Genomic DNA, 22,901 nt, shown 5'->3' with positions numbered 1-22,901 from the left:
TGAGCAGTTTTAGCTCTGCTCTCCCCATCACGAGAAGTGCCATTCCCCTGCACTTACAGCATGCACATGGTTGTAACAGCTTGATTCAGCTGACAAGTGCTAGCTTGTCAAATCGCAGCAGCTCGATAAAATGTCTGAGCACTAATAGTGAAACCTCACTGAAAAGACCTCCTTGAGGACATGTCCATGCTTAAGACGTGCTAACAGTGGATGTGGTTGTACAGTGAAGAAGCTATAGCAGGGAGCCCACAGTGTTCTCCCCAGGTCTACAGGAAGCTCTGCAGCTTCATCACCCAGTGACTGCTGCTGCTATCCAAAGTTGTTGCTTAAAATACTCTCCGCTGTTGGAATACACCAGAACAGCTCTCCTCCCACATCCAGCCCCCATACAGAATGATCTAAATGTTAAAGCAGCAACAAAAAGAGTGTTTTTGGAAATAATTAGGTCAATTAAAATGTAACAAGGAGAGTGGTCTAGACACAGAGAGCATTTAAATTAGCAACAAACTGCTTCGTTTGGGCTCTTTGGTTCAATCGCCTATTTAATCATCAATTCCTCTATGTGAATTCCTAGCAAATTTGCTAAATTAACATACCCTGAAGGTGGTGACTAAATTATGTATCAATGCCAGTGATGCCTGTTCTGTCTACAGTGTGAGAGAAGCACAGCCAGGCTGTTCAGAGAGAGGCTTTGGTGCTACACGTTCTCCAGGGATCACACAAAATCCTGCAGTTCAGAAAGGTCTGCAAGGTTTAAAAAAATTCACTTGGTCCTGTATTAGCAGATTGAGTTTTCATTTAAGCACTCCTCACCCAAACCTGAAGCCCATGCATGAAGCCACTGCTAAAACAGAGAGCGCTGAAACAAAATTCATCCTCAACCTGTCCTGTACCCTGAAGCTGCAGGCGGCCATATTTAAAGGCAGTGATAATGAACAAATATATACTGTGATAAGTGATACAGCCCTTCTCTGAAGCTATGCCAGAGCTAAGTGATGCAATAAGTAAATAAAGAAATAAATACATCTGGTTTGGTTTTAGAATTGATGCTCCGCTAGAAACAAAGGTGTCCCCCAGGGCTCAAATGTGATCTTCTCTAATGCAGTCTGAGTCCTTCAGGCCTGCAATGGACTTCAGCAGGACTGAAGTTGTCTCTGAAGGAAACAAGTACCAGATGCATCCCAAAAAGGCATCTTTGAAGGAAACATGGGTGAGGAGTCAAGGGAGGATGAAGAAGATGTGTGGGGAAAGAAATATGAGAGGAAAACAAAACTGGAAGCAAAATGGTGTTTGAAATTCCTACCTTCACGCTGCACACTCTATGTGCTTTACTCTCCTTCCAGTTTACTCTCATTTTGGCCTCAGCAATCTGAGGAAGCCCCTGCTGTGCAGTCAGCAACAGACTGAGTATTCAATCTCGAGCTCTGCCTAAAGCAAAAAGGATGACATTATTTGTCACACGCCATAGCTCTTCTTACAGATTCCCCGCAACGGGACAAGCTTGCCTGGTGGGATCGGTCCAAGGGATGCTTTCAGGTGCTGCTCCCAAATGAGGTGCACGTTGCCAGTATGCAGCCACCCTCACCAGGTTATACGGTGACCTGAGAGCAGGGCTGCTGCCAAAGGGCTCAGCGCTGCTGGGGTGGTGTTCAAGTGTCTAGAAATAGAGGGATGGGTGCAGTCTTGGCAAGATTTGAAAAGCGAGATAAGGAGAAATGAATAACGAGGCATCTGACTTGAGCTGAAGATTTGCTTCTCTCCTCAGGATTGGTGAACTGCTTTGGCTACAGTGAGATGCAGTTTGAATCTTTGCCAGTTGCCTGTATTAAACTGAACCCATTTTTTTTCTTTCTTTCTTTCTTAAGATCAGAGATTGCTTTGTTCAGTGTTGGAGCACGTCAGAAATTCTTCTGCAATCCTTGGAAGTGTGAGTGCAGGGGGGTGCAGAGAGGAAGGAGTTGCCAGATTGCTGCCTTTGGCACTGGTGCTGCAATTCAGTGAGGGTTTTGAGAAACAAGAGGGGCTGCATAGTTGTGGGCAGCTCCCTGGGTACCCTTCTGTGGCCGATGCAAGGCATCTGGTTAAAAAAAAACAGGATATGGTCCCTCTGCACAGCTTGGGCTGGCTGTTTTCAGAAAGGTTTGCCCTTCAGAGCAGGACCTTTCAGAGCCCTGCTTTCTTCCGCAGCCACTTGCTGGCTTGCAGAATACTTGCTGCCTTCCCAGATGGGTCCGATAACGGCACGGAGCTGGCTGGCCCCAGGCCCTGGGGTTTTAAAGGGCAGCCACAGCGCTGCGGTGCGGAGCAGAGCCAGGAGGATGGCTGGAAGAACTCTGACTTCAGCAGAAAGTGAAATGATTTGGGCAGTAGATGAATATGGCAAGTATATGCTAACACGGCCAGATCTGAAATGAAAATAGAGGCAACTTTGACATTCCTTTACTTTACAATGCCTGATTGAAGAATTTGGTCACATGGCAGGAAAAGAAGGTCATTGAAGGGAGCTGTTTTAACAGAAGCTCATTCGTATTTTAAACTGGTCACATGCCTTTTCATCCGTGTCCTCTCTAACATGAGTCTCTAACATGAGTCTCCTCTTCCTTCATCTTTATTTACATTGATCTATTTTGATATTTTGCTGTGCATTGTAAGCAGACTTTTATCTGTTAGCAGCATGAGAGGGTGGCTGAAGCATCCCCGCTGCTGGCACTGCATACAAGAGGAATCATTTCTGCTAATGAAGGAGCATTATGGCAATTGCATTGACACGATGCATTTTATGCTGACTGGTCAAGATCAATTTTATAAACAAACCAGCACTCAAGTGTTACTGCATTTCCATTTGTCTCTGCAGTCAAGCACATGACAAACACGTTCTTTGTCACGTTCCAGACTGGAACAGAAAGTATCTATGTTAAACAGTGGGGCTCGTTAGCTAACATTATCAGAAGTACTGCATAGAGATGCAACCATGGTGCAGTACAGACTGAGAAACGGGTATCATGCTCATATAATAGCAGTGTTTGTAAAGCATGCCATACATAACAAGGAGAATCTCATCCTGCAGAGCAACGAGATGTGTTGGCAGCTTCAAAGAAATAGATTTAATTCATACCTGAAAATAATTTGATCTTCAGTTTTTCTCCACACGACTTACTGTGTCCGAACAGCTTAAACGAGCTATTGACAGCAGAAATTGTTGGGGAGTTACAGCTTTTTAAGATCTGACTTTCTCAGCAGTTGCAAATACAAGAGCAGAATGCTGATGAGCTCTAAGATGACATATGCATAAAATAAAGGACCCCAAGAATATCATAATTCAAGGCTACTTAAAGTGAAATGTGGTTTTGTAAACATGACGCATATAGTGACTTGGGGAATCTGAACCCTGAGCAGAAAGCCAAGCTGAATACATTTGCAGAGAATGTGCAGTTAGTACCTCCACCGTGATAAGATTACAATGAGCATTTTAGACTCCTGCTAACTATAAACAGAAATCTGAGCCGTGTGGGTCAACGTGGTGACTCAGCAATCCAAGCACCTCCATCCTGCTGCAGTCATAGGACTGCAGTTTGGTTCCCAGAACCACGATTATGATTTCCAGGGGGAACAGGAGATGAGTCAGGGAATTAGAGCAACCTTGCACCGCTTAACTAGCGCTCATGGCTTGATCAATGGCACTGGGAAGCACTGCTGTAGGGAACCCCTGCAACAGTGTCGCAGTGTGCTCGCTGCTACAGAGCGCAGTGGAGGCTACCAGTGCTGTCTAACGTGTGGGGGGAAATTGAGGAGGGAAGAAACAAAGATGGTAAGGAAATAAAGTGAGAATTTTCTGTAGCATCGCATAGCAAATAGTATTTACCCTACTGAATGTGAGACAAAGCATACTGCATGCCGGCTGTGATGCAGATATGAACAAACCTTTGAAACTTTATATATCCCACAGCTTAAAAATTACTATTATATTCAAAGTACCAGCAAGCTGGAAAGCACAGCAAAAAAAACCAACCCACAGCATTCCCCTGTGGGAGTGTGTCCTCAGCAGTCAGCTGCAGCACCGGGCAGGTAATTAACAAATGCCTGGATAAAATGAGCGAGGGCTTGTTTATCAATCAACATGCTATTAATTATCTCACGTGTCAATTTTAATTGAAGCGATTTGTATTAATAATAGCAGTCTGCCCAACTTGTATGGCATACCTGCAGGGATATGTGCTTGCTCTCATGTTTTCCTCTTGGCACATATTCTAACCTGGATAACATCTTCCCAGTTTCAAAATACTGGGTATTTTTTCATAGATAACTAACTGTGTAACTAATGGTTATTCATTAATAGAACCTATACAAGGAAAACCATCACCTAACAACTGTCTGAAATTAAAGAAAAAATAAATAAATAGCGCTGTTATGTAAGAAACTGTCTAGCTGAAGACTTGCCATAAAAAAAGAGATCTCCAACGGCACACATAAAGGGGTAACATTATTTGCAAATTACAATAATAGCTTTCCACAGCTGTTCTCATGAAGAGGGAAAGCTGTGTGGCTGATGGTATTTTATTTAAGATTTGGATCCATATGGATTCTGTTGTTTTTTTTTTTAAAGATCAATGCCTCTTTTCATTTTACCTTTTCTTACTTTGCTAGTGGAAATGCTGTTGCTCAGTTACTCAGTGACTGTCATAATCCCTGGATCATGTTGAGCCTCTTCTGGAACTGAATCATCCCAGGTGTGCTTTCAATTTAAAACTGATTCTGCTAGGACAAATATTAGGGCAATCACAGCTGCTTCTATGCTACAGAACATGATTATTATTTTATCATTTACAGTATTGCCAGAACTGCCTTGTGCTACGCGGTAGCCTGGCACCTCACAGGAGGCAGCATCTGCCCCCAAATCATCACAAAAACCAGAAAGCTGGCTGGGGGAAGGGAATTAATCAATTATTGACTTTCTCTGTATTAAATACAGGAGTGTCTGAGGTACAGAGATTAAATGACTTGGCGAGGTTATGCAGAGAGCCTTTAAAACAGCTGGGAATTGAAAGTAGCCCTCTTCCATCTAAATTCAGACATGTTGAGTCATCAGTCAATAACAAGACTGATTTCCACGGCAGGAGCTTTTGGAGGCTTTAATCAGGTTTCATGTCCTATTATGCAGGGTGCCATGTAAATATAGAATAGGAGAGGCTCTCTGTAGGCATGTCCTCAAGCAATCCCCAATGATTTCAGGGGAACTACGCATCCAGAAGCATGTCCTGGGGTAGACCTGATTTCCTAAATAGGGACAAAGCAAGAGTAACACCAGCATTATGTGCTGCATATGGCATGAACTGAGAAGTGGGGTAACAGCCAAATAGGTAATTTTTATAGCACCAGAAATGTAAGCTGTTTTCAGCCTAAATTCTGCGGACTTTCTGCATGTGCCTGATTCTCGTTCCTAATATCTTCTTAAATTTGTGAACAGTTTCAGTTCATGTGGCAGCATCCTTTTCAGTGGCTGTGTCTAACATCTTGGACTAGAGAATGTGATCTGGAAGCAACTCCCCTGATCAGGTCAATTCATAGACATAAAATCATAGAATGGTTTGGGTGGGAAGAGACCTTAAAGCACACCCAGATCAAGCCGCCTGCAGTGGGGGGGTCCCATCCAACCTGGTCTTGAGCACCTTCAGAGATGGGGCACCCACAGATCTACGGGAAGCAGTGCCAGGGCCTCATCTCTCTCTAAGAATTTCTTCCTAACATCTAACTTAAATCTCCCTGCTTTTAGTGAAAAGCCAGTTCACCATGCTTTCATTCATATCACAGAGCAGCCTTGGAACATGTGTGCTGGGCTCCCTCCCAGGGAATCCAGAGCAGAGATGTCCTCGAGAATGGTTTCTGTAAGCTCTGAGCATCACCAGGCTTTGAGCCCATGAGAACTGTTTACCCTTAATCTAAAGCACGACCCTTCACCAATGCAGTGTGGAGTCAGGAGCTCCACACCATTCGCTGCACTAGAAGACAGCTCCTCAAAGACCACGACTGCTCAAGCAGATCTGACACATCTCACGTTCTTACCCACAGGAAATTTCAGGCTGGGGGGAGAGGAAGAGGTTCAGCCCTGGAGCGGAGCTCTGTCCCTATAAGCAGGATGGAGTAACTTGCTCTGGCCACAGAGTTCTATAGCCACAAACCTAAATGTAGGCACAGCTAACAAAAACAGCAAAGATGTAGCCAAAGGCTTGTCAAAGCTTTCAAGAATTTTCTGACTGCAAGAAATCAGAAGAGAAGATCTCAGTGATCTCACTGAAGACAAGGAGTATCATCCAGGCTGGATGTGGCTCTGAACAGCCTTTGTCTGGTTGTTGGCGACCCTGCAAATAGCAGAAGGGTTGAAACCAGGCAATCTCTGAGGTCCTTTTCAACCCAGGCCATTCTATGATTCTATGACTCATGAGGTTAAACCCAGTCAGACACTGAGGAAATACATGACAGAGATGGTAAAAAAAAAGCAAAAAAAAAGTACAAACTCTGAATGGAGTTTGTACTTACTGCACCATATAGTATTATATTACCAGGGCTTTCCTTTCACAGAACAACTTCTTGTATTATAAATAGAGCCAAAACACCTCTCTTGTTGCTTCACAAACCCATTGTTTTTACGCTGGTGTCTGACTGCAGAAACAAGGACAAGGCAGGGCTCTGTTTTAAAGAGATTATATGAAGATATGAATTTATCCTTCTCCTCTCTCCTGGCTTTTCCTTGGTTCATTGGAGTGTGATCTCTTCCACCCATGAGGTGTGAATACAGATGAAAACATCACTAAGTGCAGTTTTACGGCTGTGGGAGCTGGGAGGTCAGCCCAGAACGATGCTGCCCTTCAAAGTTTTCAAACTATAAAATTTTGATGAGGTGATTCAAGTTGTAGCTGATTCCCATGTGCATGCAGATGCCATTAAATTGCAATGAGGAAATTAAAATCCCTTCTCTTCTAGCATTAATATACAAATAATAACAATAAAAAACCCTGCCTGTTCACTGGATAAATGGCTCAGGTACATGTTAAAGGATCTATGAAGACTCTGTCGCCCTAATACCTAAAACATTAACGGCTCTCGAAGCTCTTGATCTCAAGGAAATTGTAAAGATCATAAGAAAGATTGACTGGCTCTGCGTTGGCTCTGCCTGGAGCACAGCACAGCCAACACCAGTGCTCCAAAAGCCTCTTGCTGTGCCCACACCCAGCTGTGCTCCTGCTCCTTCTGCATTTCCATGAGGAGATCTGCAGGGGCAATCAATCACTAATACTGCACTCAAGTTAATATGCCCACATTTTGCTTAACTGCATAATTTTAAGTGAAGAGCATAATCTGTGATGGATATGTGAGAGACAGGAACGCAACAGGAACCTGACCGTTTGTATTCTGTATTTTGGTTTGGTATGGCTTGGTGTGGTTTTTTTTCCAATATAGGTATATAAGTTCACTATTTCAGTGTCATAGGATTATTTTCCCTTCTCAATACAGCTGGGATTGTGATGTTTCCTCACACAGGTTACTGGAATTACAGAATTCTCAAGCATTTTCCCAGAACTAAGTACTCATGTAGTGTTACTTGATAAACAAGGGGGGAAATCAACATTTTGAAGTGGAATTCAGTCCATCAATATCAGAAACTGTGTCTTCTGATGTGTCTCTGCAGACCCAAAGAGTGACTGGTCTACAGTAGGACTTGTGGTTATCACTGTAACAACAAAAACAGATGTGGTGGTGTACGGAACAGAAGTGATACATATGCTATTTTTATATGCTCTATATCTAACTAGTGCATTTTCTATACAAACCGATTCAGTTCCTGTTTATGTTTCCCACAGTGTGTTTGCTGTCCTATGTTATGGCTATCACTATTCCGAATGAAGAGGTCTGTACAGCTCTCACATTGGAGTTTGTCAGCACCATTCCTGACTCAGCCAGACAGGCTCATTGCAGGTCTGGGAAGTGCACCTTCTTCCTCCTGCTCCAGCTGGAGGAAGCGCATTGTGCCTCCCCAGGGCTCCTCAGCTTCAGCATGCTGGTGACCAGGAAACAGGAGCTTGCAACTGAACAGAGGTCTCCTGCCTGACCTCTTCAAGGGGTTTTAACAAGGTATTGGGAAGAGCTCCCCAAAACGCTCTTGCAAACAGCATAATTCAGACCACTGCTGTTCAAGGTGCCGGTTTAGCTGACACTCAGCCTTTTATGGACAAGACATGTTTCTAAAAAGCAAAGTCGCAACGTTTCAATATGACTATAATTATTAGTTCTTTCTAGATAGCCTGCTTTTGTTTCGCAGCTGAGAAATACACCTTGGATTTGTTCAGTTTCAGAAGCACAACTCTATTACATTTGGCAGTACTAAACCCACTCTTCATTTTCATATTCATTAAGCTGTATTTTTGTCCTACACCAAACCAGAGTCATTAATTTAAAAACATTTAATATCTAGTCCAAAAACCCCAGTGGGCTGTCACATAGCCTTTCCACTTGAGCACACCCCACCTTTTAAAAAGGGAGGAACACATTTCCTGATGGCCCATAAATGTGCTGCCGCTACTTGCATCATAGAACAGAACTTGTTCTACTGGTGGTTAACTCAGTAATTCCATTTCATCTTAATACGCTATTCCTTCTTTTTACGCCTGAATGGGTATAAAACTTTTTTCTTCTCTCTCTTTTTTTTTTTTTTTAAATCCAAAGCTGAATAATTTCAACATTTAAAAATAACGTTAACAGTTATGTCAAATTATATAATAGAATCATAGAATCATCGAATCATAGAATCATAGAACCATAGAATGGCTTGGGTTGAAAAGGACGACAGTGATTACAGAATTACCCGGGTTGGAAGGGACCTCAAGGATCATGTAGTTATCATGTAGTGATCATCCAGTTTCAGTCCCCCTGATGTGTGCAGGGTCACCAACCACCAGACCAGGCTGCTCACAGCCACATCCAACCTGGCCTTGAATGCCTGCAGGGATGGGGCATCCACAGCCTCCTTGGGCAACCTGTTCCAGTGCGTCACCACCCTCTGTGTGAAAAACTTCCTCTCAGTATCTAACCTAAACCTCCCCTGTCTCAGTTTAAGACCATTCCCCCTTCTCCTATCACTGCCCACCCTCATAAACAGCCATTCCCCCTCCTGTTTATATGCTCCTTTCAAATATTGGAAGGCCACGATGATTGTTAAAAATGGATGGGGATGATTCTTCTGGTATCAACTGTTCTCTGCCATTAGCCCCTGCATTCATTACTGTAGGGTGATACGATACCAAGGATGACCTGATGCACCTTATCCTGAAATGAGAGCAAACAGATGAAATCTATGGACGCACCCAGGGAAATCTAGGGACTTCCCTCAAAATTATGGTTTATAGACTATAATCTCCTTGATGATAACTGAGTGATAAAACACACATTGTTTGCATTTATAACAATTATTGAGTGATTTCATTGTTCCTACTGAAGAAAAGGCCTGCTTTTGTTCGTTGCTGATAGAAAGTTGCTCTTGTTGCAGACCAAGCACTTCCTACTTTACCTGGGTATTTTTATTGGCACTACTTCACCGTGTCTGAGACAAGCCTTATTCCTGTCTCTGCATCTAACTTCCCTCTCACATTTGGGGAATATCAGATCCATATCAGGATCCAGACTGTTTAGTAAGGACCTGTCTTTCATCACGGTAAATCAACAGTGTGTGAATCTAAACAATCTCTTCGTGTTGAATTGTTTTTTCTTTTTAATTGCACTTCCTTTTTAGCAAACAACAGAGGTTTATTTTCTTCTCTTCGGGACTGGAAACAATGTTTACGTATGACCTTATTTTTAAAACTGCTGCTTCATTTGCAGGGGGAAGTCCTAATGACCTTGATCACCACGCAGCCTGGGAGCAAGGAAGGCAAGAAGCTCTCCTGCAATCAGATCTGTTACCAGAGATCCCCCCCACCTATACAGAAGAGTCTCACAGATAGTAAAGTCCAGTACTTACACATGCACTTTACTGCTAGGCATAATTGCAGGCTGAAGGCTCAAAATTAGTTCACCAGTGGATATTCTTGTACTCATAAGTTCTGTATGTGTCCTGTTAGCTCTGAGCTTTGCACGCTGACAATTTCCTTTTAAAGATATCTCTGACACCTACCTACATTTTATTCTATGCCTCATGTTCTGAACTTAATGCACAGTATGTAGAAATATGATTTTATTTTCCATTACCTGAGGGTGTGGACAGTTCTCCGCCATTTCATTCTGTTCATTTTGATATCAGTATAAATCTTTCTACTGACAGCAGATGCAGATCTGACTCTTAGGCTTTTTTTCTCTCCATCCTGAAGAAGGGCTAATTCTTTTCTCCACTTTCAAGCTCCTTTAGTGCACTGATATACACAGAATCTGATGATCCACTGGACACTCAGAAAATTAGTGACGGATATAATTATTTGGACAGACTTTCTAGTTGATCACGTTGGAAGAAGGATATAAAATGTGAATTTCAGTAAGAACGTACAATCATTCCCAATGACACCGCAGGAAAAACTCTTAGTATGTCAAATAGATTTGTTGCCCGTGTAAATGCAGAGCTGCGTTCCCCAGCTTTACTGATGTAAATGCATTTTACGCACCTTTATTTTGTTAACAGTGCAAAGCTGTGGGAAGATGTGGCATTTTCTAAATTCTAACGAGCTTCCAATTACAGAAACACGATCATCAGTGATCGCATGCTTCTGAACAAATCAAAGCACTCTTATGGCCCAGTTAGATTTTATGGCACTGTCAATTAGAAAATAAACAAAATCCCTTAATGAGTAAACAGGGAAAATTTTGATACTGGAAGCACAGAGAAATCATAAATCTGTCAAAGCCATTTCCACAACATCGTTTTTCAGAGCGGAGCAGCTCTTAAAATCTGACAAAATACTGCCCTGCTGCGAGCGACAGTTCTCGTTGCTGCAGCAATCCGTAACAGTTTGGGAAGGGCTTTAAACTAAAGCAGGGGACATTTAGGTTAGATGTTAGGAATAAATTCATCTCTAAGAGGGCGGTGAGGCCCTGGCACTGCTGCCCAGAGAGCTGTGGGTGCTCCATCCCTGGAGGTGCCCAAGGTCAGGCTGGATGGGGACCTGGGCAGCCTGAGTTGGTGGGGGGCAGCCAGCCCACAGCAGGGTGTTGGAGCTGGGTGTGCTTTGAGGTTCCCTCCAACCGGAGCCATTCCGTGACTGTATGAGATGTGTGTACTGAGAGCAGAACGGCCTAGCAAGCAGCAAGGAGGCTGAGATGCAGCACCAAGACTCACGGCCTGGGTTGCCACCCTGTCCTTAGGCAGCCCCCCTTGCTGTGGGAAAGGATACTGGAATATCCTCTAAGTGATACCGCATTACTGAATCAATCAGGATTTAGGAGGCGCAGGGAAAAACCTGCAGTGTGTTAAGTAGATTTGTACGGCTTCAGGAAAGCTTCACAAAGTTGCTCTGGCGCTGTACAGGAGCCACATGCTTTCTGAGCAGCAGAGGTGCCACGAAACCACCGGGGCCCCGTGCTTGATGCCTGCTTTTTGGAGTTCATTGCCAACACTTTGGGAACACTTCGGCAAGACCAGACACCCGCACCTCAAAGCCAGGAGAAACTATAAAGTGACCCACACCCAGGCTCTGGCAACCGGACGCCCCTTGTAGAGGCCGGCGGTGCCTCTCAAAGCCGGCAGCCCGAAGCGGGGCCCGGGGCCGGGTAGGCGGCGGGCTGAGGGGAGCAGCGAGGCGGAGCAGGGCGGCCCCACAGCGCGGCGGGGCGGGCGGGAAGCGGAGCGACGGCGGTAGGACCCGGAGGATGTGAGAGAGAGCGTGTGGGACGAGCCCGGCTCCGGCTGCGGGGAGCTCGGCCCTGCGGCTCCGGGGGTGCTGCTGAGCGAGAGGCAGCCTCCTCCTCTCGGCCAGAGGCAGGAGCGAGGCGGAGCGGCGGGGAAGGCAGAGCCGGCAGCCCGTGTGAGCCCCATGGGCCGAGCGCCTGCGAGAAGGGGAGGAGGAGCCGGCCCGCCGCCCGCCGCCCGGGGATGGTGAGGAGGCGGCGGCTGCCGTGAGCCCAGTTAGGCCTTCGCTCGGCGCCCGCCCGCCAGGCTCTCCCTTCCTCCGCTCGCTCGCTCCCCCCTTCCCTCCCCTTCCCCTGCCTCTTTCCCCTGCCGCCGCCGCCGCCGCCCTCCCATCACCTCCACCCTGGGCTCCCGGAGCCATGTAAGTGACCCGCTCCCGGGGTGGGAAGGGCCGGGGGAAGGAAGCGCCGGGGCCTGCTCCGCCGCGCATTGTGCGGGGCCGGGAGGGGCGGACAGGCGAGGCGAGGCGGCCGCTCTGCTCCTTCCCCGGGCGGCGGCCGCTGGGCGCCCGCTGACCCGCGTAGGCCGCGGCGGGGGCTTTTGCTGGCCCGGGCTGAGGCACCGAGGGGCCGCCGGGGGTGTGTGTGTGTGTGCGGGGAGGGGGGGGGAGGGCTGCGGCCCGGAGCCGGGCGGGAGGGCTCGGGGCGAACAGGAAGCTGTTGGCTTCCCTGGGATGCGGGGAATGGAAGTGCTGCGGGGTGGGGGGCTCCCCCGGCCGCCCTCTGGGCCTGCTGCAGCCGCGTCGTCCCCGAGCATCTCCGAGGGAAAAAGGGGCTTTGGGGCAGAGGGAGGCACGGGGCATTTCCCAAAGTGTAGCACAGAAAGTGGCCGATCGTTCCTCCATCTACTCCCCCCGCCCCCATTTTCTCCCTTTATCTTTTGTGCGGCTCCGCGCTGCGTTGAGGATCGGGGAGTGTTTACAGTCAGGGGTGTGAGTCTCCGTGTGTTGGTGGTGCTGGGCAGTGTTGCTGGGCCCCATTGCTTTGAGTTCTTGCGGTGGTGTTGTGCAGAGCTGCGGGGAGCTGCCTGCAGCCAACCCCCCTCCGCCCCCCAGGTGGAATTCTGCAATCGCTGAAACGTTCCTGCAGACTTCCAGGACTTTTCCTTTGGGTTCTTTGTAGAGCTCAGAATTCTAACAGAGTGTGCTGTATTTGCTGTCTGTTTTTACTGACACAAAGGTACAGATGCAGGTTGCACCTTATTGGGATTCCCCCTGCCCCTGGGAAAGGATTTAACCATTTTTCTCTCTGCTTTATTTTTCTTCCATTCCACCCATACAAGAAGCTAATCCCTGCTTTACTCTTGTTTGTTGTACTTATGCCACCAGGAGGGATGTACATTTTGAAATACAGTTACAAAGGGGCGTTACTAAGACTTAATTCAGAAGAATATTTGTTTACAGGTAAATAAACGTAACGCAGCCTATGACTAGTAATTACTTTTTTGTAGCAGCTAATTTCCTGATGACAGCCACAGCATTTGTCTGAGTTAATAGATTTAAAGGCACCGTGGAACTACCTTTGATTTCCTTTAAACAGGAGGGTTTTCCTTGTGTACATTATAGAACTGCTTTAGGTTCTGAGCTGCAGCAGTAAATCGAATCTAAGAATTGATCCAGTGTCCACAAGTAACCTGTAGCTCCGGCGTTGCTGGCTTATAGAAACAACCTGTAAGTAATTACGAATAGGATTAAATGGGTTCATGAGTGACTTGGTTTGTTTGGGAGACGGAACAAAACTTCCGTTATAAATACTTTGAAACGGAATTTGATTAAATGCATCTGAAGTCGGTGCAGAAGTTCTGAGCAGCACAGTCATTAAATTATATGAGGGTAAACTGTAAAAGGCCTTCTTCTTGTTTTGGAACATAAAGAAGATTTTGTTTAGCCTATGTCTTTGACGGAGAGTATGAAGAGATCTTTTTTTTTCTGCCATTGCTTAGTTTTGAAATACGCAGTTCAGTTTGTCCTATCAAACTGCAGTTGTGGTTGAAGCTCAGACAGCTGCATGTCGTAACTCTGGCCCCTCACCTGAACCAAATCAACCTCCTGTCTATTGATTAGTGGAGACGTGAGAGCACAGGCATTCCAAATTGCAGCTTTGTAAACCTAGATTGTGCTGACGGATTGGAGGAAAAGTGGATGTGGCTTTAGAGATCTTTTCTCCGCTTACTGCTTTTTCCCGCAGTTCTTAGTGTCAGAGAAGCATTATTAAACCTTGTGATAAGCTGCACGTACAGTCATGAAATACTCATTTAGACATGGTGTTGTTCTGAATGGAACATCACATGAGCTAGTAGCAAAATATTAGTGACCATGCCTAACTCATGGGCCACAATGCATTTTTGTAAAGCAAGCTAAGATGCTGGAACAACCTGGTCCTTCTGTTCTCTCTTGAAAGCTGTCTGCCCAGATTGAGTAACTAGGTCATGGTGTGAAGCCTCTGTGAGTTCACAAGGCCTTGAGTGCTTTGGAAGCGCTGCTTCTCCTGGGTAGGATTTGCATAATGCAGGAGATGTACTTCACTGGTCAGAGCCTGGTGGAGATACTGCTCCGTACGCTCTACTTAAAACGTTGGCTGGAGCCCAACTTTGTTGCTCTTGTGCCGTTTGGGTACAGTTGGCTGTGAGCTTAAAGGGAGAGCGGGGATATGCTGCAGAAAGAGAGCGCAGGTTGCTGGTGTGATGTGTGGGCCCCACAACACGCACCTCTGCTCCCCTGCGGTTCTTGTGACGGTGCCTTGAAACCAAGGTAGGCAGGTGGGTGCTTGGGTCCTTTTTTGAATGGTTCTGCTGTTGCATGTTAAGAGAACATGCATGGATATGTGTCATATGAGGGCATTAGGGCTGCCAGTCTGGGATGGGCAAAGCAATAGTCTTAGGAGCGTGCTTTGCTGTAACCTGCTTCCTGATCTGTGCTGACTGGCACAGCCATTGTGCTGAGTGAGACAGGGATGGGACTGAGGCTGGTGGGTTTGATCATCTTCTGACAGAGCCTTACTCCTTCCCAAGGATGAAGTCATTACCATGATGCTCCTACATCCCGTAAGCTTGTTTCAGATTCAGCGTCAATGGGAGAATGAATTTCCTTCCTGCACTGCTTTAGGGTGTGAATAGAAAGGAATATGAAATTTGACCTTGAAAAGAAGGGAAATTGAGTAGGACAGATTGATCTCTTGATTTCAGGGATATTTGGGAAGAAGCGAACGTGAATCTAAGTACGAGAGCATATGAGAAAAGGAGATCTCCCAAATAGAGGCAAGATGATTCTGTTCCACCTTCTGTTTAAGCTGACTCTTTAAAGCAGGCTTCATTGTTTCATTGCGCAGGGAGGTGAGTTATCTCATTACCTATGAAAGTTAATAACCTTTGAGGAATTAATGTATGCATAAGATCAGTATTCACTGCGATACAATGCTGATGTTGTGCTATTTGTGATGTACTGCACTTCCGCTGTGTGAGGAGTATTTTGGTCTTGAAAAAGGTATTACAGAAAGCGTATTGAAAGTCCAGCAAACTGAATGCTGAGAGAAAGACAGAGTTGTTTGGCTTTTGACAGTAGTCAGTCATGTGCAGATACAGACTGAAGCAGCCAGGTCATACTTACCTCAGATGCCCTCTGCTCACTGGGAACCATTCCTAGATGGCCATAAATGAGGGCTGTAGTAATTCTTCTTCTTTTTTTTTTCCTTCTCTCTAAAGATTTTATGCAAATGGAACTTTCTCTGGTTTACACATCTTCAGAAACACACTGACCTGTAGTTAACTTACTCCTCTAATCCAGGAAATTACCATTACTTGCTAGCCCTCCATTTGATTGCCTTTTATTTAAATCCATTTATCAAGCACAACTTGGATGTGTATTTTGATGCACCAGATAGAGTGAGTTTGCTGCTGTTGGAGCTGTGTCTTTGGACATTCACAGCAAGAAGGCATTCCCAGCTCTAAGAACAGTTCCCCCTTACAAAAGAAATGCTTTGGCATTGCTGAGGGAACAAGGTGGAGCCGATGCTGCATTGTGGTGGAAGGAGCTGTGCAGGTAGACACATCCCTGATGGCAGTGCTGCACTAACAAGTGGGGGATGCTTCTTGTATAGGAACTGGAGGCAGAGGGCAGTCCAGGCTTTTTGGACACGACAGATACTGGAAAAAAGTAGTTCCTCTGAACTTTGGGTTTCGTTTCTGATTTGCTGTTTTTTGGTCTGCATAGTCACTGGTTCAGACTGAGGTGACAGTTTAGGCTGTGAGGAGCAGGAGGCTGCCAGGAGGTGATCGTAGCAAGTGTTAACACAGATAAACCTGGAGTATGTTAGTTGGGGGTTCTATGATTTTGTACCATCACACTTTTTTTTGGTATTAGTAAAAGGATGGTCCTTTCTACAGACTAGTGTGGTTTGTAGCTTTCTTTTTCCTTTTAAGTATGAATCCTGAAAAGGATTGATTGCTTTACATACTGAAATTGTTGAACTGAAGAAACAGAGGTAGGCTACATAGACCCCACTTTCTGTTACAGCACCATCTTAGATGCATTTCACACCTTGGTGCTGTGTTTTCTTACCTAAGCTGTGATAATCTTAGGGGTTTTGCTCAACACTTTGCAAATCTCTCAATGCTTAAGTGAAGCCTTTAGCAAGGTTTGGTCTCTCGTTGATGTCAACAAGTAGATGTAGCTGGCGTGACTGTTGTGCATGCATTGTTGAAAGGAGAGTGGAAGCCTGCTGTGTTCATCAAGTTGTGTCTTAATTGCTCTGGATCTGAAGGAGTTTGTTCGAAGACAACTGGTGGCTGTGGGTTGCTGGTCTCTATTCTACAGCATATGGTTCTCACATATTTATTTATGAAATTAAGAATTCTTACAAGTCTCTTGTTCCAATGTCATTTTTTTGTGTGTGTTTTCTCTCCCTCGGGCAAACGTCGTATCTGTTTCTTTGAGATGATAATTATAAGCAGTCAGAAATGGCAGATTCATAATTTGGAAAAATATCTGCAGTTTTCAGGGGGAAAAAAAGAAAAAAAATCCCATCAAAACATAAAATGTTACTGGAAATAGCGATAAATAGTTAAAGTTCATAGGCAGAAATACTAGGATTGACTTCATTCTCTCACATCTCCTACCAGTCAATTTCTGCTTCTAGTGACCATTCAAGTTTGACTTTCTTGCTTTGAAAATAGTTTTAGAGCGTTGGCAACAAATGGTGCAGGCCCCTCTGTCCTTGCTAATGTCTCAGTTCTGGATTGGATTCATTTTGACCACCTGCTTCTTCTATTCGGGGTTGTGTCTTAGTGAGTTATGTGAAATTACTTGCTTTTTAATCTGGTTTCTGATGAGTATCACCTGCGTGCTCACAAATAATTGATGCACGCACGCCAAATGCATGCAGAGATGATATATATTTGTTGGTGGGAATGTGATGTCTCAGTGTTTGGAGTGAGACCAGTAAAAGCCAGGTCTTTTCTGGCGTGTTACAAGGGTTGTTACTTAGTTATTGCTTAGAATGTGCCACTAGTTAGATTTTTTTTTATTGCCTAAGCAGTACCAAATTGGATGAACAAATGGACCCTCTGAGAGCTCAGGAGTCATTAAAGAAAAGCAGAACTATATCACAAGCAGAAAAAAGAATAATATTCAATTTAGGAAAAGAATAAAAGCTGATGTGTTTGGGAAGAGCTACTTTCAATGAGGGAGAGAAAGATGAAGATCATTTGTGTGATAGTCAGCCATCAGATAGCCAAAACTTATTGAAAATGTGTCTGTTTTGAGTTATTTAGGTAGGGAGTTCATCTCATAAAGCAAAATGGTTTAAATCCTAAGGTGTCCCTAGCTTATTTCAATGCAAGGAGCAGCAGCCATGTGCAGTGAGTTAAATAGGATAGAATTGATCAGGGTGCTTCTGAGGGCTGATTTAGAATAACACAAGCTTATCTGGGTATCTTTGTAAAGAAGCAAGAATTATATCAAAGACAGAGGAGGTGATTTTAGGGGAAGACAAGGGGATTTGAGTGAGATAACAGGATAACGTGCAGCAAAGCATTGGGAGTTTTTACTCTTGGGAGCATATCCCTAAGATGCGCCGTGTATTTGTTGATAGACTGATGCACGGCAGGTTGTAAATAAACCTTCCTGAGGGGATTCTGGAAGTCTTACCAGGAAATATTTATAACTGGACTTTGCTGAGTCTTGGATTTTTTCTTGCTGGGGGCTGTTTGGTGTTGTTGGAGGGCTGGAAGATGCCTACTGGGCAGGGACTTGGAGCCATCTGTAATCTAGGCAGGGTGGTGGTAATTGTGCATCTGCCAGCGGTCAACCAGTTTAGTGAAGAAGCAGTGCTTCAGCAGGCACTTCTTCCAGCACCTTCACCTGCTGAGATACAACAATCCTTGTGAAGAACAAAGCCATCATTTAGGATTTGTAATAATAGTAAAAAAAAGAAGAAAAGCCAACAACCCACCAGTGCAAACTATTCCCTATTGTATCTCTGATTTAATATGTGATGTACTTCAAATAATAGTGGACTTCTTTTTTTGTTGTTGTTTTTGTTTGATCCTTTTAGAAGTAGCCAAGAAGGAGAAAGACAAGAAACAAACCATCCCTTTTGTGGATCCTTCTGCTGGAGTTCAGGAATTTCAACAGTGATCTTTTGACACGAACCGATCTACCAAGAGACATTCCCGCCATTATGAATGAAGTAGCGATAGTGAAGGAAGGATGGCTCCACAAACGAGGTAAGTTACTTTCCTCTTCAGGACGGCTGTGTTGGGTCCTGTAACATGGGATCTGCCCTTTAGCAAGGTACACTCAAATAGTGGGTTGTTATTTTCCTCAGTGGGGAACGGAGTGTGTGTGACTTTCTGTCAAGCTGAGAAAATGCATTACAAGGGGATTTCTTTGGGTTCGTGCTTGTGCGTGTGTTCACATAAAACCGCGCCAGCTCTTTGGTTTGAAAATGATTATGAAGATAGCAACCAGAGATGATACTTAGAGTGTTAAAGGTTCAACTGAGGTAAATCATTTGTTTCATATGTAGATCTGTTGCTTTTTCCGTTTGTGTGCTGTTAGAAGATAGAATTGTCTTCAGGTGAACCTTGATTTGAATGGTGATCAGTCTTTGCGAGCAGTGCTGTTCTCTTGCAGAGACTTGCCAGAGAACGTGTTCTGTTTGCCTGAACCTCTCTTGGTACTGGTGTCTTGGACTCAAAGAGCAACCTTGATGTTGTGCACTCTGTGTTTCTGCTTTACCGTTAACAAAGTATGATTTTTATCAAAAATTTCCTTGACTGGATGGCGAAACTGCACTAAGGTGGTCACATGTAGCATTATGCTTTTTGCCTTTTGAAGTGTTGTATTTCCAAAATGCTGGATTTGCACTTAATTTTTGAGAGGATAGGTGGGTGTTTTCAACTCTTGGCTTACCTGCTTCTTTGTATTCTGCTATTGTTTCTTGTAAGAGAGAAAGCAGTGTTAGGTACTTTCCTTAATACCGTCATATTTTGGACCAAAACCAGAACCCGTGTGCTCCAGCAGTAGGGAAGCTTGTATGGTTTTGCAAACTCAGGATTTTTCTAGAGGGTTTGCAACAACATGCCTGAAGGTGCAAAGGTATAGTGTAATTATTTTTGGAAGAAAAATGGAAATTCATTATCATAACCTTGATAAAGGCTGATCATTCATCTGCAACAATGAAGCTTATAATCCGTGGTTTAAAAGGGTGGAAGCTGGATGCAGTTTAGCAAATTATCTGATGCTTGATGTAAAAGTGCTTTGATAAGTTTTTTTTTTTCATGCTTTTCTTCTGGTCTGTTTTACTTTAAAAGCAAGGATAGGAATTCTCCTATTCACTCGTTACCTTCAGTAACACAGGCTCCCTTATTCTGGTAACGTACTTGTGAATTACACTGTTTGGTTAAAACAGGAGGAAGAAACAAAATCATGTTTCCCTTTCCCATTTATGTATCTAGAAATTCATTAAATAAGTGATATATTCTGAGTTTTAAATGGCATATTTAGACTGCAGTGATTTTAAATCTTCTTGTTACGTGTTTTTTCTGTACTTTTTAAAATTCTCTTTCTTTTTATTTCTGTGAGGGGCACTGCACAAAAATCCAAGGGATGCATGTTTAGTTATAAAAATCTGAAAGTGGAATTGGAAAACCAGACAGATTATCAGGATGATCCAGGTGTTTCTGAAACCTTAAAGCAGTCGTATTTCAATCTTGTTTTTATTTAGCCTTAAGTACTGAATTTATTTTGTTTCTGGAATTACAATGAATCTACTGTCATGTAAGGAGATTTCTACAGGTCTTAGTAAAAGATGCTCTGATCTGTTGATCTGATATTTTTCACATTACCTTACAGAAACAGGTCATGGTCTTGCATTGCTCACTGATAGCATTGTGAGATTATCAGCAGAACGCATTTCCATTTCCAAAATGTTACTCTGCATGTTCTGCATTGCAAATTTGTGCCTAAACTGTCAAATTTATCTTGGTGGTTCTTGGATGCCAGTTGTCCCAGCCTTTTTTTAACCAGTTCCCTGTTGCTTTTTTGCCTTCTTGATGGGTACAGCGACTCCTACCTCATCCTGCTTCTTTCCTTTTGCCATTGTTAATTTGGCATTTTCCAATTGGTTTTAGAAAGCAGTGCTGTATCTCCCCAGCTTACCCTGGTGTACTCTCTGTGCCAGCTCTGTTACTCTCTTAATCATAGCTGCTGTGAGATCTGTTGAGAAACTCAGTTCTTTTGGCTTGGGGGAGGGGAATCTGATCCATTTGTGTATATGTTTTGTAAATGACTCTTCTTTTTAATCACTTATTGTCAGACCCTATCGGTTTGCTTGCTCTGCAACATGAAGTGCTACAACCACAAGATGTTTCCAAAACTGATGTCTGATACTGTGAGCTTCTGAAGTTAAGGCATAAACAATAATTACTGCAGGGAGGGACTGCTAAAGGACTTTAGATTTAGGAAATGTCTGTTGTTTGCCTTATAAAACTGAAGGTTGGACTGCTTGTGGTCTTTGAAGGTCCTAGAGCTTTTCACATGCAAATATTTTGTAGCAACTGGCCAAAATCCAGATTGGGCAATTAACTTTCTCTCTACCTAAAATTTCCCCCGTCGCTTTGGTTGGATGTGGTGTCTCTTAGTTCGTGTCCTGAGCAGTTGAACAGCGTGACTGCGTGCAGTTAAACAGTTGCTACATCTCAATTAAGCAGAGGTTCAATTTTAGTAGTTTTAATGATTTGTGTATGTATAAATCAGCTGGTAAAGTGCTCTGGAGTCCTTCTGGATGGCAGGTGTATGTAAGCATAAAGCCATCATTATCAGGAGCAGGTGTTTTGGCCTGGCAGAGAAATAGCAGGGCTTTCTAGAATTCTGGGGTTGTTTTCTTCTGTCAGCTTGCTTTACATTTTGGTTTTTGTTTCCAAGATTAAAAATACAAATGGAGAAATGAAATTAAACATCTCTGTCTGGCTGTGAGCTCTTGGCAGTTCTGTAAGTCAGTTGCTTAAAGGAAGTTCTACTTCCAGTAGCACAGATGTTTGTTTGTGGAGAGGCCAGAGTCAGCCCCGTGACATGCCTAACCTCAACCAGGCAGAAATGGAAGAATTCATGAATGAACTTTTTTCCCACTTGGCAGCACTTGTTGCTATTACTGCAGTCACAGTGAGGCGACAGACTCTTGCAAGACAAAAACAGTAGTTAAATTACTAACCAGTTTGTGCAGAACTGCGTAGCTGAAGGCTTTAAACACACACGTGAAAAGCACGGGGTGAAGAAACTCTGATTTGGGGCAGTGCATTGTGTGTGTATTCAGCACACGTAGTCTCTGAGGGTTAAGCAGGGGAGATATGGGGGAAATGGGGAGCTACAGAGTTGCTATACTTGTGATTCTATATAAAGGAGCAAAGAGAAAAAACATCTGTCCAAATTGCTGCTTGCTGAAATATTGAGATTACTGGTTTTTTAGATGTTTTTAAGGAGTATCTTTTCTTCTGGTTGTGTGTTGTGGAACTTTTAGATGAAAGAGAAATATCTGAGTGCATTTCGTTAACTTTACTGCTTCGTTTGTAAAGATCTCACTGGATTTCTCATACATTCCTGCTCTGGTCCCTGCTTAAGAAAGTCCTTCTATTGTTTTCAGTCTTCATCCTGTTTTTTTAAAAGTCTTTCTGCAAGGCTAACAAAGAGTGGGATTGTGTGTGCTGATGCTCTGTCATCTCTGTCTTCCCTACTACGTCCGGTTTTCCTATTAGGGCATAAACTCAATGGAGAGAGGAGTCTTTTGGAGAGAGAGGGTAGGACGGAAGGAGGGGGAGGGAAAAATGTGTGCTGACATTTATGAAAGGAAATAGAAATCTAGATTTCTCACTCAGGGAACTTTGAAACAATTTTGAGCAATAGGAGAAACCTGTGTATTCCTCCATTAATATTTGGCAGCAAACATGGAGCTGCTTTTTTGTTTGTTTTAAAATAGCATAAGAACACAGCGCAGTGATTTTAAGCATGAAAAGCAGAACGTGTCCTCCAAATGTCAGTTTGTGTGGGCTTCAGGCCGGACAGACTATTTGAGTAGTTGAAGTCTAGCTGCCCATCTGATGAAAATGACTAAAGATGCTTGAATGAGGAATTGCGCAGAAGATACTTATTCCACTGCTGGAAATACTACACAATTTGTTAAAGAATTGTTTCTGTAATGAAATGGAGCGACACAGATGTTCTAATAAATAACTACAAGTCCTTGGTGGTTTGCCTTCCTACAGCTACATTGCATAAAATGAAGTCAGGATCTTTGATACAAAGTAAAAGCTTAGTGTTAAACACTGTTGCTCTTTTCACCTTATTTAGCAGAGTAATGTGGTCTGTAAATTTTACTTGTTATTTTAAGCACAAGTTCACACTTCGAGTGTTCTGCTAGTATGAATTGAAATGGGATCATAAGATGTGTGACCAAAAGTTAACTCTGTTTCAAGCCAGTGGGTGTCTTGTGTTGCCATTTTCCTTCCCTTCCTTTCTTTTCTCTTT

General features: G+C 43.9%; 1 protein-coding gene across 3 annotated transcripts in view; it reads left to right on the top strand.

Moving 5' to 3' along the window:
* The first annotated feature begins 11,818 nt into the window (after positions 1-11,818).
* Positions 11,819-22,901, top strand: part of AKT1 (AKT serine/threonine kinase 1) — a 67,929-nt gene continuing 56,846 nt past the window's right edge. The window contains exons 1-2 of one of the 3 annotated variants that reach the window (XM_015865475.3): positions 11,819-12,245; positions 18,433-18,604. In XM_015865475.3, coding sequence (XP_015720961.2) covers positions 18,559-18,604 — 46 coding nt within the window. In that variant the 5' untranslated portion in view covers positions 11,819-12,245; positions 18,433-18,558. Of the gene's footprint in view, positions 12,246-13,216; positions 13,287-15,067; positions 15,215-18,432; positions 18,605-22,901 lie in introns of those variants that run through there. The other 2 variants (XM_085547780.1, XM_085547779.1) reach the window with 2 other exon arrangements.

This window comes from Coturnix japonica, chromosome 5 (genome assembly GCF_054131305.1).
Source record: "Coturnix japonica strain WE chromosome 5, WE-NBRP24, whole genome shotgun sequence".
NCBI classification, from domain to species: domain Eukaryota; kingdom Metazoa; phylum Chordata; class Aves; order Galliformes; family Phasianidae; genus Coturnix; species Coturnix japonica.
The sequence above is the reverse complement of the archived record's forward strand: the minus strand, read 5'-3'. Positions and strand labels throughout refer to the sequence as shown.